The 21,931-nt window shown below is 26.4% G+C and overlaps 1 protein-coding gene across 1 annotated transcript; it reads left to right on the forward strand.

Annotated features, from left to right (window-relative positions):
* The first annotated feature begins 833 nt into the window (after window positions 1-833).
* LOC113792600 (uncharacterized) lies at window positions 834-21,623 on the forward strand. The gene is made up of 8 exons (XM_075821264.1): window positions 834-1,949; window positions 2,209-2,596; window positions 8,802-9,488; window positions 13,771-13,986; window positions 14,181-15,888; window positions 16,768-17,108; window positions 20,310-21,094; window positions 21,173-21,623. Exons 2-8 carry the CDS (start codon window positions 2,237-2,239, stop codon window positions 21,354-21,356), a joined length of 4,281 nt encoding a protein of 1,426 aa, XP_075677379.1. The 5' UTR covers window positions 834-1,949; window positions 2,209-2,236; the 3' UTR covers window positions 21,357-21,623.
* Window positions 21,624-21,931: the final 308 nt, after the last annotated feature.

Consider the following 21,931-nt stretch of genomic DNA (forward strand, 5'->3'; position numbering starts at 1 on the left):
CACACCCATACTGTTTTTATTTTGCTTTTCTTCTTCTTCTTCTTCTTCTGATTCGGTATCGGTATCGGGTTAGCTTTGGTTCACATTTTTTTTTTTTGGTTCGATTCGATTTGATATCCGGAGCAATGGTTTCATTTTTATTTTGACTATACATTTACTTCTTTTTTTTCTCTAGCTCTTCACTAACCCAAACCGAACCCGGTTCGAACATTCCATGTATATGTGGATGATGATGATGATGATGATTATGGTACATACCACTTGTGATTATGCCTTTATATGATTTTTTTTTCAAATACAAATATGTAGCTAGAATTTAGTTTTTGTTGTTGTTGTTGTTGTTCAATATATTAGATTCTTTGTATTAATATTTTTTTTGGATGGTACCACTACCCAAATCAATGAGCTACGACCATCTCATTTAATAATACAGTAATAATACCCAAAAAAAAAAAATATCCGTAAAATATCTAGTGGGAAAAGCACAAATCCAACAGAACACACATACAGAATTTTGGGAAACGATATGTGAACGAAAAAAAAAATAAAAGGTTCCCAAAAAAAAAGTATTACTATTGATCATAGAATTTAGATTCATTCATTCATTCATTTTCTCTTCTGTTCTTGAAACCATTGACGCACATGTGTACAAAACCGCTTTTTTTTTGCTGAAAATTTGAACACTGTGACAATATAAATGTGAATTTGGAATTTTGGATGTCTGTTCCTGAAACTCCATGCCGCATACTCGATATATGTGTTTGTCTGTCTTTCTGTAAATGGATAATATACATTGTATACATTTACATTGGCCGCCATTCATTCAATCGGCATCAATACTTACGCACATGTATACAAAAAATAAACGCATGCACATTATTTTTTATTTTTTATTTTATTTTTTTATAATAATAATAATAATAATATTCTCGTCACCTCTCTATCTATCTCTCTCTTTGTATAACTATTCATTTGGCCTGTTTCTCGTTTTTTTATTTTATTTTTGTTCTGATGTAATATTGTGTATATGTGTATCGTTTGATTTTTATTTCTGATATTATTTCTCTCTCTCTCTCTTTGTGTATGTGTACATGTATATCTTTACAGTTTTTTTCATTCTTCATCATCAACATCATCATAAACATCATCTACAATTTGGAAACAAACAATGTCTTTTGATGATTCTACTGTATTTTTTTTATTTTATCAACATCATCACCAACCATCCATACGACAACCATCATCTCTTTCATCCATATCTTATTATAAAAGAGCGACAAAAATAAAATAAAATACTATATCATCGACCATAGATCGCCGATGATCACACATATACATCGATAAAACATATAACACCGATGAACACGAATACAAATTACATCCAGAATTAATATTTTTGATAGAAAGAAAAACTTTGAAGAATTCTATGAAAAAAAATGTTTGTGAATTTATAACTGAATCCACACCAATACAGAATCCAGAAATCATAGTGATTTTATTTAACTGATTGAAATAGAACTTACCTCAAACAAAAAAAAAAATTATCATCCATGAAAATAGGGATTTTCAAATCACAATCAAATCCACTGTGATGTTAACATATATGTCAATATACCTCTATGTTGTTTTCTTTTTCCAAAATTATCATTATTCATTCAAATAATAAATAAACGTTTATGTTATGATTTTTTTTGTGAATTCAATCCAGAACAAAGAAAATTCTATCCTTTTTTTTGACAAAACATTTGTTGACATCAAAATTTTCTAAATTATTATCATCATTAAACATAAAATTTGAAAAAATACTATCTGTTTGTGTGCGTTTGTTTTATATTATTATTTTTTCTTGTTGTTTACACTCTCACACAAACAAATACCATTTCATTATCATCGCCTATTTTCACTGTTGTTGTTGTTATTGTTTTTGATGTTCTTTGGTGATATAACCGGTAAGTTCTGGTTCGTTTACTTTTTTTTTCTCTATTTACTAAGTTAGAATAGGTAGTATAATTTGGTTGAATAACCCGATTTAGAAATGAATAAATGAATGATAATTCTTTTCTTTCCTTTTTCACTCATATTTGGGTACATATTTGTTTGTCACATAATTAACTCTTTTTTTTCGTTGTTGTTGTTGTCGTTATAGTTATCATTATTATTTATTCATACAGTCCAAATCTCTAATAACATTAAATATTTTTAATTTAGATATTTGAATTTATTTGGTATTAAAACGATGAAACTTCGACGATCATCAAGTTTTGATTCATTATTAAATGTTTCAATGTTATCATCATCATCATCATTGTCATCATCATCATCATCATCATCATCGACAACAAGATCAACATTACGAACACCAATATCATCATCATCGATCCATAATTCAAATGATGAACAACATCAATCATCAACAACAACAACAACAACAAACCTGTCTAATGTTGATAATAAAAATGATTCAAACATAACAACAACACCAATGATGAAAATGATAATGACCGATGGCAATAATGAAAATAATAATAATAATAACAATGGCTTTAATTATTACAAAACATATTGTGGACGATCGATGATCGATCAAACAACACAGGTAAATAGAACAAAACAAAACAAAACAAAAAAAAAATTTCCCCATAATTTTTAATATGATCATTATTATTATAATCATTGAACGTCAATATTGTTTTTTTTTGTTGAACATTTTCCTTTCATCTATTTATTTATTCCTTCGTTTTGGTTCGATTAAATTCAGCATTAACCGCACACACACACACATGTATATCGATCTAGTTTTTTTTCGGATGATTTGAAATGGAAAAAAAAGGGCCATAGATATATCTGTAAAACGATTATTTTGTTGGTATATATGAGTGTATATATGAAATATAGTCCTCTTCTTCTTGTTGATGAATGTTTTAGAAGATTAATTGAATCGATATTATTCGATTCGGGTGTGTTTGCAATTGTCGGAAATTTGTTTGCCTAGTTTTTGACCGGTTACTTTTTTTTTAAAAAAAAGCAGTATTTCCATCATGTTTTTCATCTTGAATAAATACAATACATATTTTGTTTGCGTTGTATATCAGTGTTTTTTTCCCATTCTAAAAGTGAATAATGTTAGAACAGTGAATTTTCATCTAATTTTTATTTAATCCGAAACAGAAAATTAATAGGTTAAATCTTTCATTTTTTCTGCATATTCAACAAACAATAATTTAGATTATTGCCAAATATATATTATATAACCAACCATGTCGCTTTCTCATCAAACATACACCAGAAACCATTCCATTTCTATCAAACATTGAAATGTGAATGAACTAGGAATAACACCAACAACAACAACAACAACAAAAATTCCTAAACATTTTTTTTTTTACCTGCTTTGAATTAAATGTAAAATATGAATACAATTGCCGCCGATTACGAATAAAAATGAATGAATTTTTGTTTTTGTTTTTTTTTTTTTGGTTTCGTAACAACCCATATATGTTGTTGGACAATAAGAATCTATTCTACTTTATTGTATGTGTGAGAGAGAGAGAGAGAGAGATTATATGAGAAAAAAATTACGGTAAATGTTTCAAAATGATATAAATATATAATGTGTGTAATAACAATTTTTGGTTTTTTTTTTTTTTTTTTTTTGGTAAAGTTATGCATAAATGTATGCGAAAAAATGTAGAAAAAAACATGCACATGATGATTATATTCAAAAATATTTACACGTACCATACGAGAAATGAAACGAAACGAAAGAAAAAAAAACATAGTGATAGATAGATATATTTATATGGATTCTGTTTGAATGTTTGTGTTTGTGTGTGTGTGTGTGTTCGATGATATGCATTCACTGCGGCTCATTAATTTTCAAATATACATTATTTTATTTTTGAATTTATAATACACAGACACACACAACATACAATGATTCACTTGATCTCATTTTCTATTCTGTGATCTATCTACATTTCTCGTTTGTTTTTTTTGTCTTTGCAACAGAAAAAGGAGAAAAATATATTTCATTTCATAATAAATGTACCAATTTGAAGTTTGATTATCATAAAAGAATATTGTAAATTAACAAAAACAAAAAAAAAATTCATAAGTTACTAAATAGTATGGTAATAATTTATCAACAATAGCAACAATGAAAATAACTAATTTTGCCAAAGTCAATTTATCTTCTTTTTGTTCCCTTCGTTATAAAAAAAAATATAGAATTTATCAGAAATAATTGCCATAAAATTAAGAATTTTTTTTTTTAACAAACATTTCACAATATTATCGAGAGTTTTTGCTCGACCTTGTTCATGGCTGAAAAAAAAAAGTTATAAAATAATCAAAGATTTTTTTTTCACACAAAACAAACATTTTTCGTACACGTACATTTTTATTATGTTGGAACAATCAAAAAAAAAAAATGACAATCGTTCCACTTAAGATTATCATTCTGTTTTCTGAAAAAAATTGCCATTCTCCTTATTAAATTATTATTTGTTTTTATCATTGAATTTTTCATTGCTATTTTTTCATTTGATCATAAAACTGAAGTCAAAGCTCTAGGTCTAGTGTTTGTTTGTTTGTTTGTGTGAGTATATTTTGAGAGCTTGCAAAATATTCAAATTCATTCAGGCAAGTCGATCATCATCAACCAAGCAATCCAACAATAAACAAAAAAAATCCTTGAATAGTTTTTTTTACTGTTACTTGCTAGCTACTTGCTAGTAATAATGTGTGTGTCACACAATCTTTGTTTGCAAGCAATTGTCACCATTTTAGGATCCTTTTTTTTATTTATTGGCAAAATATTTCTATCTGGTTTCTTTACACATTTTGCCCATTGAATTCAATGATGTTTGAACAAAGTCAGATTTTTTCTTTCCTTTTCTCTTTTTTTTGTGTGTGTGTGCACAAGTAAATTTGAAAAATAAAATAAAATGACTGTGAATAAATTCCATTCGATGTGAATGAGGAAAAAGTTCATGTATATCCGTCTTCATCATCGTCACTGCAATTGTTTTGTTGTGTTTTGTTATTCCAGAAACATGTAACGAAAACAATCACTATTTTTATTTTGTTTTGTTTTGTTTTTCAATAAAGATAAAGTTTAGCATTTTCTGTTCTGTTCTGTTCTGTTCTATTCTTATTATATTCACAAGTGTGACGAGTGTGAATTTTGAACAATTTTATTTTTTATTTTTATTTTTTGTCAAAATATATTGAATTTGTTAAATGTCTCAAACAATTGATTCTGTTTTGTTTGTTTCATCTATTATTATAATGATGATAATGTTATTCCATTGATTTTTGTTTTTGATGGACACATTTCATATCGAACGATTTTTGTTAGAATTTGAATCCTATTTGTCATGTAAAGTATTTTCGTGACAAATAGAATACAAACAAAAACAAACATTGAACGAGGAATTTTTTTACTTTTTTTTCTGAAATTACTATTACTATTATTGAAGAGAATTGTCATGTGTACTATGCATTTGTTTTGAACTTTTTACCATTAATATTAAAAAAAAACTCAGATTCATCAATGTATTTTCAATAGATCAATGATCTAATGATTAGATTCTAATCGATCGATTCGATAATGATGTTGATAATAATAAGAATTATAATTTTTGTTTTTGTTTTCAAAATGATCAATTTGGATATATAATCCACCCACTAAACTGTCTATTATAGAATATTTTAATAATAATCATTTACAATCCTTTCGTTACGTTTCAAATCACATTGATCGTTAATGTTTTAGCCAATATATTTATTGTTTGTTTATGTTCGTGAGTATCGTTCATCTAAAACTTTTCGATCGTTTAGATCTGTTATTTTTTCATCATTCAAATCAATGTATATTTGATGATTATTATTCTGTCGTTGAACATTTTTTTGTTGTTTTTAGTGATCATTTTTTCCCATTATTATTATCATTATCATCATCATAATTTCAATCACAATGACTATAATGTGGATGACTTTATTAATATATAATAATCTTGATCATAGCAAAACAAAACAGTGAGAGAGAGAGAGAGAGAAAAGATAAATATAAATAGATAGGTCAATCGAAAATGAAAATGTAGTTATATCATGCAATGATTCAATCGAAATTTGTTTTTTCTTTTCTTGGACCCACATTCATTGTATGTATTTTGGCTTGAATAAATGAATCAATTCTTGATCAATCAATGATTACGTGATCTGAGATTATTTTTTTTTCTTCTTCTTCTTCTTCATTGATCCAGTAATAAAAATATATATAGCCAACAAAGAAAAGAAGAAAAGAATGCATAAAATGTATGTAAACATTGAATATCATTGAACAAAAAAAAAAACGATAAATATATACAAACAACAGTAAACGATCGAACTAAATGATGATAGTCAAAAAAGAGAAAAAAATAAAAATCAGACAAAAAAATAACAAGAATATATTGGAATTCAGGTTATACAGAATGTTGGAACAAACCGATTTTTTTTTGTTGATAAAAAAAACCGGTATATCATATTGAAAATAAATGAGCAAAAAAAAAAAGAAAAAGAATGGATGACAACAACGCTGATAATGATTATGATGATGATGATGATGACAACAACAACAACAACAATGACAACAACGGAATGTGCATGATGACAAACAAACAAACAAACAAACAATTCAAAAATGCTATTCACTTTATTATTGAATCAATTGAATTACCTTGTATTTTTTTTTTACATCATTATATTTTTTTTCTGTTGTCATTGTCATTGTTATTGTCAAATTCTCGTTTTATATTTGGATTTTTCAAATATATACAAATTCAAATTGTTTTCATTCACGCAGATCGACGAAAAAAAAAATTGTCATCATTTTTTTTTCGTTGTTGTTGTTGTTGTTTATATATTCTAAATTTTTTATTTATATTCTTTCGTTTGGTTTGTATGTGACATTTTTTTTATTATTATTATTGTTCTTGGTGGTAATTTTTATTTTTTCGTTTTGATTTCTAACTTGTTTGGTGATCATTATTCGCATGATGATGTGAATATATATGAATCGAATTCTAAATGTGGACAAAAATGAAAAGAAATGAAAAAATCAAATAAAAATCAATGTCATCATCATTATCGATTGATTTTTCATTTCCGTCAAAACAAAAAATGAATCTTCCATTTTTTTACTTTTCCATCTTTTCTTGATTGATTTTTTTCCCTCTTTCTTTCTTTTCTAAATGATTATTATTATGAATATTGAATATAAAAAAAAATGTCAACCATGTTCACGTATGTAATGTTATTTCTTTTTGGTTTCTTGATGTGGTTTTCAAATGAAAATGAGAATAAATCAAAAATAACAACAACAACAACAACAACAAAAATCTTTGGTCTTTTCCCAGAAATAGAAATAAAAATGAAAAATTAACGATCAAATAGCTATAAATACTGTATATATTGATGAGATTCCATTAGTGATTGATTTTTTGTTCTTTTTTTTTGGTTTGCAATGGAAATGAAATGTTTGTGTGTTTGTGTTTGTGTATAATCATTTTTAAAAAAACTTAATCCATTCATTTGATTTGAAGAATAAAAACAAAAATATTATTATTATCGCAATAATAATATTTTGAATGATATGATGGTGTATTCAAGTCTCTCTCTCTCCATACATTTTTTCCATTCACGTCATTTGATGTTGAGAGTAAAGCAAGAGAGAGAGAGAGAGAGAGAGAGAGAGAGAGAGAGAGAAATGAAATAAAATTTATTATTTTATTTTTTTTCATTCACATTTTTTACATCTCGTTCCATTTCTGTATATTCCAGAAAATGAAAATATAAAAAAACAAAAAAAAAATTGAAAGAAAAACCGTTGTTAGGATTTACGATATATGATTTTTTTTCTTTGCTTTGCTTCTTCTGTTCTTGTTTGTTTGCTCTTTTCATTTTTTTGGCGAATCTTTTTTGACAATAAGCTTGTGTTCGACCTTTTTTTTATTCTTATATTCTTTATATTTTTCTTATTTATTTATGTATCGGCTGCAAAACGAAAAAAAAGAAAAAATCTTGACTTGAATTGAGGAAGTAAACAACATATTATGTGTGTGTATGTTTGTGAAATGTAAAGAACGTATAAAGAAAATGAATGAATGAATGAAAAATGAATTCCACTCAATCAGATTATCCATAAGTAGCATGTCCATGTTCAATATCGATGTAAATGTATTTTTTCTTTTTTCTTTTTTTTTGTTGGTGTATGTTTTTTTTCTCTTCGTTTTTCCCAATCTATCGTGGATGAAAAATGGAAAACTATACAAATGATTGAGACAAAAAAAAAATGAAAAAAATTGGTTCGCGATTGAATAAAGAAAAATATAGAACAGAACAGAAAAATGAAATGAAATGAAATGAAATTCAACATCAACCCTCGGTATGTGTGTGGGTGTATAGGGCGAATTGAAAACTTTATATTTTCTTTTTTTTTGGAAAGACAGATTTACATCTGTAAAAATCTGTATGATTATTTTATATATGTCAAAAAGAATTGATTTTTTCTTTTCTTTTCTTTTTGACTTATTAAATTGAATGACATCGAAAAGGAAAACGCAATCCACAACAATAATTTTGGCAAAGCCAAAAATTAATTTTTTTCTGATATGACAGTTTTTTCTTTCCCTAAATATTTTTCCGGAAAAAATATATTCAAATCTAATGATCTAATATTTGTTCTGAATGGAGAAAAAGAAAAGTTAAAAATTATTTTTCAAAAAAAAAAAAATCAATTTTTCGTTTCTTTTAAATAGACACCAGAAGATTGGAGAACAAATTGTTCAATAATTGCTTCAGTGGTACATCATCATCATCATCATCACCATCATCATCATCATCATCATCATCATCCAAATAATAACCACAATGATGATGATGATCATCATAACAACGATTATCAACAACAACGACAACAATTTTGTTGCAATAATAATGATGCATACTTAGCTGTTGATAGCCATGATGTTGATCATCATCTGGATGTATTTCTGGTCAATGAAAATAACAATGATAATAATAATGATGATGTTGATGATGGTAACGATGAACATTGTCATCGATTAGATGCATCAACAACAACAACAACAAAAATAACCACAGAAAAGAAGCAGCAGCAGCAGTTGCCTATTGTTAACAATCATTTACGTAACAACAACAACACTCATCATCAACATCATCATCATCATCATAATCATGACCATTGTCATATGTCGTCATTTCAACAACAACAACAACAACAACAAAACTTCAATGACAATGATTTTGATGAAAAATATGATAAAAATAATAACAAAAAAATGGCGACAAAAAATGAAAATAATGATAAATCATTTTTGGTCAACAACAATAACAACAATTTTAATAATGATCCAATCATTGGAACTATTACTGCCGCCGCCACCACTACTACCACCACCACAACAAACATCATCAAACAGCAGGTAGGATCTATCGATTTTGTAGAGAAAAAAAAAATCTATTTCAAGTTTTTTTTTCTCCAAATTTTATTTTAAACTTTTTTTTCACTATGTTTGACATATGAAAAAAGAACTACGGTATAATTGTTTGTTTTGGATTCTTGAAGCCCTAGATACCAGAAATAATAATAAACTTTGAATCGAAAAAAAAATAGAATGATGCGGAACAAAAGAAGAAAAAAACGAGAAAAAAAAATTGAAACGATCAAGAATGAGAGAAAAACCATCAATCTAAAAATAAACAAATTCCAAAATTGTTTGGAATGTCACCAAATTGGTCGATTCAAACATTTTGTTGTTGTTGTTGTTGTTGTTGTTTGAACGGGCCTTTGATGATCAAAAGAAATGAAAATGAAAATTTTTATTTTCTAGTTTTATTCTTCTGTGTTTGGTCTATTATTATTATTATTATTATTATTTATGTTTTGACCATTAAATTCTTGTTTTTTATTTTCTACTGCTGTAAGGGGAGAAGTAAATTTTTTTTATATATCTGCATTGGTTCATCTATCTTTGCAGATATACAAGGATGAAACTATTGAACAAAAAAAAATCTCGAAAATTATATATAGAGCGTATGCAATTAAAAAAAAACTGATGATGATATTTTTTTCATACATAAACACATACAGACAAATAGAAATAATATAACCATTTTTTTTGCTGTTGTTGTTGTCACATTGTCCAATATATAATGTTCATAAAATATACCAGCGGCGTTCCAAAATTGTTCCATAATCATTTTTGTTATTATTTTGCTTTTGTTGTTGTTGTTGCTTCCACGAATGAATTATTGCTTTCGGGTCTTTGCTTTTTTTCGCTTTCTCTCTCTCTTTCTATTTTAAACATAAATGTTATGATGAATCATGTTTGGACAAGTTTGAATTAAAACGAATAATAAAACCTTTTCCTATATTTTAACTAACCATTTTTGTTTTCCTTATCCAAAAAAGCTTCAACTTTTTAATTTACGAAATCATTGCTCAAGGCATATCATTCATTTTTTTTTTTATTCTGAGCAACAATGTGTTTCGATTTGCGTAAACAATATCAGGAAAGTGAGGAATTATTTGTGATTTTTTTTTTTCGTTTGTTTGCTATGGCGATACAGTTATATTTTGTTGACGTTGTTGTTATTGTTAAACATGATAATGTTTTGTCATTTTTGTATTCGTATAATTTTAATTACCTTATTTTCATGCTCAAATTCTTTGTCATTCACCTATTCTATAGAATAATGATGCATCGAAGTATTATCTTTTTTTTCTTGTATCAACTTATAACACGCAAAAGTATTGCTAACATGAAAATAGGGTATGAATTCATTCACCAATGATCATTTGGTGATCATTCTTATTGTTGTCAGCTAGAAAAAAAAATTACTGATATTGCTTATATATTCTTGTGTAGTCATCATTGTTATTGTTGATGCAAACAGAAATGAGCAACAACAACAACAACAACAGAAATTCTGTAGAAAATGTCAAAAAAAAGATATTAACATAGAAGCTTTGTGATGTCAATCTGTCTTGCAAAATCAACTAAAATAAAATAATAATGAAGAAGAAGAAGGAAAAAATTCGTTTATATACGGGTTCATTGAATGATGTGGTACACACAAAATAGAAAATCAAAATTATTTTTTTTCAAATTTACAATTTTCATTCATAAATAAGCTTAAAGGGTTAAAATTTCCTTTCATCAAAGGCCCATTTATTTTTACAGACTTACAACAACAACAACAACAACAGAAAACAGAAATTAACATTCAACAAACTTTTCACTTTAGATTGAATTCAATCAGAATAAGAATTTCGAGAATTTTCTGTATCATTTCGATTTATTTTACAATTTTTATTTTATTATTCTGATGTTGCAATTTGCTAACGACAGCAAATATATATTTGTTATCATTTACTTTTTCATTGTTTTCGATCTAGAAAATTGGTAGAATTCTTGTTATTATTATTTTTTTCATATTAAACAATATTATTAAACATATACCGTTTTCACTTGATTGGACTGTCAAATTACTTGATTTCTTTTTTTTTTTGGTTCTATACTCAAAGAAATACAACAACAACAACAACAACAACATGTTTCACCAGCGGCTAAAAATACCAAACAACAACAATGATCAATACATAATCAAACAAAAATGATTTTTCCCAAGAAACAAAAAAAAAAGTGCCAAACATTTTTCTGTAATATTGATTGATATTTGATTGAATTATCATTGATCATCATATATATTCGGGGTTCTTTTTTTCAATACTTTCAATTTATTAATCATTTTTTTAATATGTAGGGTTTTGACAGACAATATTCATAATAATTTGGAAAATTTTTTGTTTGTTCTTAAAAAATGGATTCAAAATGAAAATTTGATTGAATCTAATTCATATTTCCAAGATATTTTTTTTGCTTGATTCGATATATGATAATCAAGAATCATAGATCGATATTGGAGAGAGATAGTAGTTATTATTTTTGTTATAACATTATTTTGGTTATATTATAACTTTTTATCTTTTTTATATTCTGTGAATGTGTGTATTAGTAACTTTATTTTCTGGAATAATAATAATAATAATTTAATCAATGCATTGGCTTTTTTTTGTTGGTCAAGTTTTGTTGTTGTTGTTGTTGTTTTTGTTATCGATAACGATAGTTATATATCAATTGATTATGATGATGATGACGAAAAACGTAAAGAATTTTTTTTTGTTGCGAACGTGACGTTGATTGTTCTCACTCGATTCAACCATATAGAGATATCCAATTGTATAGAATTATTAGTGTATTAATAATATCTGAATAAAATGTCCGTTTGTATGTGTCTACAGTTTCTCAGTTGATTCTGTTTAAAAAAAAATTCTTCCGGAATAAAGCCATTTTCTTCTATTCAATGAACAAAAAAAAAGTTTATCAAATTCATTCATTCTTGCAAGAAACAATGCTTTATTTTCACGTGATCTTTTTCACTATAAAGATAAATATTCTATGTTTAGTATATCTGTGTGTTTTTTTCTCTGTTGTCACTATCGATTATTGCAGAATAATTCAATTCATTGGATTTTGATTTTTATGGCATTTTTTATAACAAAAATAAAACTATTATGTTTGTATGCACACACACAAAAAATGATTTACTTTGGGCTTCATTTTGTTTGTATGTGTGTGAGAGAGAGAGAAAAAAGAAAAAACAAATCATTGAAAAAGAAAAACAAGAATCGATAATTCTATTATATACCATTCATCTATAATTGGTCATCAACGATTAAATTATATATATCTGTAATGTCTTTTTTTTCAATAAATAAAATTTTCAAAATTGTAAATCTTTCTTTCCTCTGAAAAAATCAAGAATAACAGTGCTGCTGCTGTATGTTGCTGATATGAAAGCTATTATTTTTAAATTTAGCAATAAATAAATACATTCTCAATCCATTTTAGCCTTTAAAAAAAGAATTATGTAGGAATCTTTTCTACACACACACAGACAGTAATTCACACATTATTCTAGAGATAAACACATTCGCACTCTCTCTCTCTCTCCCCTCAAAAGAACTCGTCTATATCCTCAATTAATTTTTCTTCTTTTTTTTTTTGGAAAACAAAATTTCGTCAACACAAAAGATAAGAAAATTTTTCATTGCTTTTTTACAATCTTTTATAATGTCGTCGTTACTTTGGTTTATTTTCTTATTTTGTTTGGTTGGTTTATCTTCGACCATTTTCTGTTAAAAGTGGGAATGTGTCTTGTCTATACTGAAATTTTTTTTTGAAATCTGGAATAGGAAAATGAAAAAGAAAAAAAGCGAAAGAGTTGATCCTAATTTTATTATTTGTTTGATACTCGGTCGTTAATGATGATTAGAAATCTTGTCTTTTTTTTGGCTTGGTTTTTGCTATAGCAATGTAATTCTCTTTTCATTTTCTTTTACATTTCTAAATGGAAAAATACCGTTATTTTTATATATAGCATATTAATCAAATGATAAAAAGCTCTGAATATAAAAAAGAGGCAAACCTTTAGTAGAACAACAACAAAAAAAAATCTCAAACTTTGTTATCCATCTGATTAAAAACAACAAAATTTATGTGATTCAAACATGATTATTTTTTTTGCCCATTGCCTATTTTGTATTTTTTTTTCAAAGTTATTATTATCATGAATTCTTATACATTACATTTACCATTTTATCATTGTATTTATTGTTTGATTTGATATTTTGTTACACAGGATTCATCGAAACAACTTTTGGTCAATACTAACTATGATGATTCCATTATCAACATCAATAATAATGTGAATAATACCAATATAGACAACCATGTAATCAATGTGAATGAAATGGAACATTGTGAAAATGATGATGATGATGATGAGCAAAATGACAAGCAAATGCCCGATGTTAGTGATGATACCACAATGATGATTGCGACAAATGCTAAATTGGTTTGTTTTCGATTTCGATTTTTTTTCATTGTATTTTCTGTTATATTTGACTAACTAATGTCCTGTTTTTCTTTTCTGTTTTTTTTCCTGTTTTCATCAATACCCAAATATATATCATCATGAATGTATTGTCATTATATTATTTTTTTTCTACAAATTCTATTTCTATTATAACAAACGATAATAATGTAAAGAATCAAAATCATCATTGCCGTAAAGCAATGATCGACACCATGAACGATGAGATTTCCAATTTTCAACCAGAATTGAATATAAAATTGAATCTTCAAGATTGCCTCGTTTATAGTAATGAAAATGTTGATGGAAATGGTTTAATGGACGACGATGATAGTCATGTTTTTTCTGATGTTGATGATAATGATGATGATTATAACTGTAATGCGATCCATAGAATTTATAGTGATGTTTGCAAATCGAATAATCGTCACCGACAACAACAACAACAACAGTATTGTGGTCGACAACAACAACAACAACCGTCCGTCGAATACATTGATCGTACATTTAATCATAATGAGCATCAATCAGCTAAAGCTTCTGATAATAATGATGATGATGATGATGATAGTAATGGAAAAACCGATTTGGTTCGATATCAACAACAACAACAAAAAGCACTGACAATCAATGAAGCTTCTACACAAAGTCATTGGAAACATTTTAATAATAGTCAGCAACAACAACAACAACAACAACAACAATTTTTCACTAATGCTAAATTACCATCGAACAAAACTAATTTATCAAGATTAAATTTTGGTAAAATAACAATGACCAATAACAATGATAATATTATAGCTAGTCATGAAAATGAGAAAAAGAAGAATTATCATGAACAAAAACAAAATTCAAACAAAAATGATGATGAACATAATAATAATAATGCTGCTGCTGCTGGTACTGCTGTTTTTGAATCCAATGAAATGAGTTATAATCGTGACGACAATGATTATCATGATGATGATCATATTGATCAAAATGACGAATCACGTGTCAATAGTAATTTGATGATTCCGATCACTGATCAACATAAGCAAAAAGTTACAAAAATTGCTGATATTCATCATTCTGATGATAATCAACGTGATAGATTTGACTGCAATACTATGAGTGATGAAAATGAATGTTTTGTATTATCTACTAGCCATACAACCAATATTGTTAATGATAATAATAATAATAATAATAATAATGTTGATGTTGACAATCAAGAAAATAATTTAAATTTATTCAATTTACAAAAAATCGATCAACTAAGGCCAAAGTTGATTACAATGAAATTAAACAACAACAGTGATGATCCGAATCAAATATTGAATTATTCATCCGATAATAATATTGCTGATACAACTAGAAAATGTGGTACAGAATTTATGATGATGATGATGTCTACAAATGTTTCATCATTGAAAGCTATGCAAAACAATAATAATAATAATAATAATAATAATGATTCGATGAACAATGATGCATCATCATCAATGATTCGCAAAAAATTATTAACATTACATTCACCAAACCTAAATGATAATGGCAATCGTTTCAATATCTTAAACAATTCAATAAATAGTGATGAAATAACCAATGCATCAATGAATACGGTTCTATTATCATCATCATCATCATCATCATCGCCTTCAACAACAACAACAACAAAAACATTGGCAAATAAGTCAAGCGTAACACATACTGATGATAGATCGACATTAAACATACCTAATACTGCATGGAAACAGCAACAACAACAACAACAAAACATAAATGATGAAAATTTGGATCAAAAAAATAATTCATCAAACATAATAATGTATGAATGGAAAAATGGCGATGATAAACATTTTGAACAAATTGATAATTCAATTAATTCTTGTTCTGAACAAGGTATGTAGAAAAGGATTTTTGTTTTGTTTTTTCTTTTTGTTTTCAATATATCGTTATCAGATCTGCTCTTATGTTTTCCAAACAAATTTGTCGATTTTTATTATTATTATTCGATTCGATTAGAACAAAAAAAAAGAGTGATTAAAGAAGGGATAAGAAACAACAAAAATCTTTGATCTCTCTCATATATTATATTATTAAGAATAACAAAAATAATAGACACCATAATATTAATTGGTCCAACCGACAAAATAGAAATAAAAAATGAACAGAACCAAAAAAAAAAAAAAAAAAAAGAAATCGAAAACAAGAACAATGTTCTTTATCAGACATTGTCAAATTTGTGTAAGCATGTTTTTTTTATCATGTAAAATGTATGTATTTTTATTTTTATTTTTTTTCCTATATTCCATCCCAAAAGCATTATTGGTTTTTATGTTCATATTACACATTGTTACATATATATAAACAGCATGTTAAAGTATCATGTTGAGTTATATAACAATCACACAAAACAACGAAAAAACAAAAAAAACAAAATTTGTAATACATAATGGCTAATATTAATAGCCTCTATAGCCCAACAAAAAAAAAAAAAAAAAAGAAAGAAGAACAATACCAAATACTAATAGCTTTTTTACATGAAACCCTATTAATTCTTTCCTGTTTGTTTCGGTTGGATCCTTTTTTTTTGTTTTGTTTTGTTTTGTTTCTTTCTCTTCTTTATAGAAAACAAATTAATGATCAGATCAACAGTCTAAATACATAATCATGTTTGGTTCACATTGTTTGTTGTTCTAATAATGTGTTCAGTGAAAATAAATTCAAAACAAAATAAAAATTTCCAATTTTGATTTTTTTTTTTAAATTTGTTAACAGAATCAAAATCATTGGTGGATAAACATACTGTTAAATATGATGATAATGATGATAATAATGATAATACAATTATGTTACCAAAATCGTTACCAATTTCAATACCAAAACCAGTACAAAAATCAAATCAACAATTATTTGGATTTTTTGGCGCTTATCATCAACAACAACAGCCAATAGATTTAGATCATCATCATCATCACCATTATCATCTATTTCATTCACATGATCGTCAAAATAATCATCATCATTCACAACAGCAGCAGCAATTATCACAGCAAAATAAACCAATAAATACAAATAATATGTTTATATCATCAAATTCTGTTGAAGAATTTAATCAGGTTGGTTTTTTTAAATTCATTTATTCATTCATTTAATTATTCTATCTGTTAATAGTGATTATTTTTTCAATTATAATCAATCTTTTTTTGTTTTGGGTTTTTGTATTAAAAGCTTTGTGATTTTCAGTGATTTATTCACTGGTCAAATCAGTTCTTGAGTTTCTAATTCTATTTGAATGATGTTTATTTTGATTGCTTTTGTTCAGTATTAATTCTATGTTTCTTTTGGCATTTTTCTTTTTTCTTTTTGTTTTGTTGGCAGTAAAACCATCCGTCCAAAATTATTTGAAAGAATGTTAGTAACTAACTAAGTTGCCGACAAAGAAAAAAAAGATTCTGTCAATTTTTATATTCGTAACTTTTTGACCAAAACTATTTTTGACTACTTTCAAGAATCATTGAAAAAAAAACTAACGATGGAATTCGAATGAGAATTAACAATCACAATTTTTTTGTGGATGTGTGTGTGTCTAAATTCTCATAGACACACAAACACAAATAAAGAAGACAAATGATTTATTATGACACTATAGATAATTTTCATTCTATTTCCTTTTTTTTGAACACTTGAAGAATTAGATGGAATAAAGAAAAATAAAACTAAAAAAAGAAAATGATACTTTGCACATCTCTCTCTCTCACACACAATCACATTTATACATTGAATTTGTAATGCGAACAACAACAACAAGAATAATCATTGGTGGTGGCCACTGGTCGCGGTTTTGTCATTATTATTATTATTATTATTGGTTTTGCTAGAATAAAAAATAGAATAAAAAAAAACTACGAATATTTTTTTTGTTTTTTTGTTTTTGTTTTCACTACTATAGTTTCATTGCAATTGTTATTATTCACATTACATTTACGATTGAAGATTTTCATTAATATTAATTAACTTAATTACTTTGGAGATTTGTTTTTTTTTTGTTGTTGTTATTGTTGTTTTCTTACCAGTATCGTTTATTTATTTGTTTGGTTTGTTTTTTTTCCGTACATTTTCGTTTATTTATTGGTTTGAATCGTTCGTTTTTGTTGTTGTTGTTGTTGTTCTGTCTTTCAATTCTTTCTTTTTTTTACATCATTATCGTTGTATCACTATTTTCTATTATACACTGTCTGGACATTGTCGATCAAATTCTTTATTTGTATTACTTGATTAAAAGAATTGTTTTTTCTTTTCTCCTGAATAGCAAACAACAAAATAATGATAAATTTTTATTATAGATATTATCAAGAACATTTGCATCATGATTGAATTGACTGCAACAAACAAAAAACAATTACAAATCAATGTTGTTGTCATTCTATATACTCTATATTCTCGATAAAATTAATATTTTTTTTCTTATGGTTAAAATAATTTTGTAATTATGTATGGTTATTATTATTTTTTTTTATAAACATAATCTTCTTGTTTTTCATCTTTATTTTCGGAAATTTATGAACAAGAATATAAAAGCACTAACACTGAACAAACAATTGTTTTTTTTCCTACCCGAAATAAGATTTTCATTCTCGGGTTATTTTAGCTATTCAAACAAATATTCTTTCATAATGTTTTTGGTGTGCAGGGGGTGTATGGATGGCTTGGATGGCTTCGTTTTTTTTCCTTGAATATCAAAGAGAGAAAAAAAAGTTATTGCCATTTTTTTATATTCATTCTGAAAATTGATAGTTTACTGAATAATCGATTACTATTATTTTGTTTGTTGTTTGAATGTTGTCCTCCAAAAAAAAAAAAAAAAAAGAACGACGACGACGATCCATTTCAATATCTATCCATCCATATTAACAAAAACAGATAAATGGAACCAAAGAAAAAAACAAAAACATTAAGACTTTAATATCATTATTTATCCATTTGTTGTTAATTTTGGTCTTAGTTTTTTTCCCGTCATCATCATCATCATCATCATCATCGAAAATGTTGTCAAAATAACAACGACATTCATCCATCCATCATTTTATTTTTGGATTCATTCGTTCAATAGCTGTAATGGTTGTTATATTGTATAGAAGTTTTATTTTACCTTTGTTTTGTTTTTCTCTTTTAAATTCTTCAATTCAATATTGAATCTGATCTTGATAACTCAAAATCATTGTTATGGTATACAAAAGTAAATACAATGAAACAAACAAACCAACAACAAAAAAAATGAAACAAATGACAAAAGAATGAAAAATGAACAAATTTGTTTGTTAGTTTTTTTTTTGATGAATCAATTAATCATATGGAAAAATTGTGATTAGATTGTTTTGTTTTTCTTTCTTATCATCATCATCATCTTTATCCATATTGGTTAAATGGATTGTGTTGTTTGGGCTGTTCTGACAATAATCATCTATTATAATTTTCGTTATTAAATAAGACCAAAATTTTTTTATTATTATTATTCTGCTTAGAGAATCTTCTTCAGTTTGCAATCATTTCATTTCATTTTTGGGTTTTATTGAAATCATTCAAATCTAGAATGTATATATGGCAATTAAACCAGAAATAGTAGAATCATATTTATCAATGAAAATTTATTGCTAACATATTGTATTTCTGTTGCTGTTGTAATCTATAATAATTTTCTTTATCTCGTTTCATTACTCCAAAATAAAAAATCGGTCAACTATGAATTGAATTGAATTTCTGCCAGTGTAAATTATTGTGAGTTATTCGACTGTATTGCACCAACACACACACACACACACATTTATCACTGATTTTATCTATCTTTGTAATCAAATAATGATGATAATAATAATTTTCATTCATAAATTAACTTTTCTTTCATTCATTCATTCATTCATTCATTCATTCATTTATTGATTAATCGAATGTTATTATTATCATCATCATTATCAATGAGAGTTCATTGAACAATCTATTGATTCGGTTAAAGTTGGTTTTATTTTTATTTTTATTTTTATTTTTTTGGTTTGGTTTGGTTCAATTCTGTTGAATTATTTGTTGATGATTTAATTTGTTCTATTCGTATAGTTAATGATTGAAACGATGAACATGATTTTTTTTCAAAAGTTTTATTTTCTTCCATTAGATTCTTTGTAACTCTTTATTACTTTGTCTTGTTTGTTTTTCTATGATAAAAAAAAATTTATAATGATAATAGTCATCCTAAGTTATAATAATGGCTGATAACTCTTTTTAATTTTTGTTTTTCTTTCTTTCATTTATTTTTATTATTATAGGAAATTGCTGAATTAATGGAAAAGAATCAAATTGAGTGTGAAGAAAATAATGGTAATGATAAAATTCATCAACCAATGTCTACAATAGTAACAAATGGGGGTAGACGTGCACCAGTTACTGAATTATTAATAGCTGCCGCTGCCGTTGATTCATCAACATCATCATCATCATATCCTGGTGATTTTGTATCTAGTCCAAACGGAAGTTTATCAACTATAGCCCAAATTGATTGCTGGCAAGAATGGTCGATTGATCAATCTTGTATGCCTTTTCTATGTGATGACGTAGATGATGAGCCAACATCACCATCATTGGTGATGACCAAAAATAACAGCAAAAATAATAATAATAGTAATAATGATACTGAATCATTGTCCATTGATCATTCATTGACAATACTACCGGATCGATTCATATCTTCAAATAAACGAGTCCTTGATGAGACTGATATTGATCAATGGCTTTCCGATCAAGAATCATCGATAACTACAATCATGAACAATGTTCATTCGAATTTTAATAATAAAAACAACAATAAAAAAGCCGATTCATCAATTGAATTCGTCGATTTTCCGAATGAAGCACAACAACAACAGCATAATATCATTGCCAATAGTAAATGTGCAAAACTTGTTACAAACAACAAACAGAATTTTTCATCACAAATGTTGCCCAGTCCTAAAATGATCTCATCGGATATTGTCGATGATAATATATTCGAAATGAAAGAACCACGAACGAAAAATAAGCCAAAATTATATCAGCCAACACAATCGGATGAATGGTTTGTTTCATTCTTAATTATTTTCTTTCATTAAACTAATTATTTTTGTTTTCTTCTTTTTATTTATTTGAAAAAAAGGTGTTCGACAATTGCCGACAATTTATTTATTGAACTTAGACAACAACATTCACAACATTATCATGATTCTAATCAAAAACAATTCAAATTGAAACCAAGTTTTCAATCGGCTTTTTTACCAGTTTCGGCTACAACTGCTTCATTTGTAACCACTAATCGACGAAGAATGCAAACTTCAAATTGATGAATTTTTCTGCTATTCTACAACAACAACAATTACCATACGTTTATGAATCAGGGCTTTACGTTAAATTGAAAAAAAAAACTTTCCGGTTCTCCATGTTTGATCATTTAGATATATGAAACAAAAATAAAATAACAAAATTCTTCTTGGCTATCATCTATTTTCCACCAAACTTACATAAAACACACACACACAGAATGAAAGACTGTCATGCACATTTTACCAGACATCTACATCAAACATCCAATGCAAACACACACACACACACGAATAAAAAAAAAGAGAAAAAATTATTGATTGATCGATTTTCTTCATTCTTTTGGGTTTATACCCGATTTCTTTCTTTCTTTCTTTTCTTTTCCATCATTTTCTTGTGAATGCATATTATTATTATTATCGGTATTAAATCAACACAAAACAAAACAAAACAAAAAAAACAATTTCCTTAAAAAATAGTGATATTAGCGTTTCTTTTCATTAATTAAAAAAAACAAAACAAAACAACTAAAACATTAACACACACACACACAAAATGAATGATTTTAAAACAAAACTAGGAATTATTATAACATGAT

This window comes from Dermatophagoides pteronyssinus, unplaced genomic scaffold (genome assembly GCF_027571235.1).
Source record: "Dermatophagoides pteronyssinus isolate colony J.1.1.1.1 unplaced genomic scaffold, Derpt_VIB-CSIC_2022.12 sq0009, whole genome shotgun sequence".
Lineage (NCBI taxonomy): Eukaryota > Metazoa > Arthropoda > Arachnida > Sarcoptiformes > Pyroglyphidae > Dermatophagoides > Dermatophagoides pteronyssinus.

Bases quoted from the DNA above. Each gene is read 5' to 3' on its own strand.
- LOC113792600 (XM_075821264.1), top strand. From the start codon at position 2,237: ATGAAACTTCGACGATCATCAAGTTTTGATTCATTATTAAATGTTTCA. The intron at 17,109-20,309 runs GTTGGTTTTTTT...TTATTATTATAG, and splicing joins CTGTTGAAGAATTTAATCAG to GAAATTGCTGAATTAATGGA. The intron at 21,095-21,172 runs GTTTGTTTCATT...TTTGAAAAAAAG, and splicing joins CCAACACAATCGGATGAATG to GTGTTCGACAATTGCCGACA.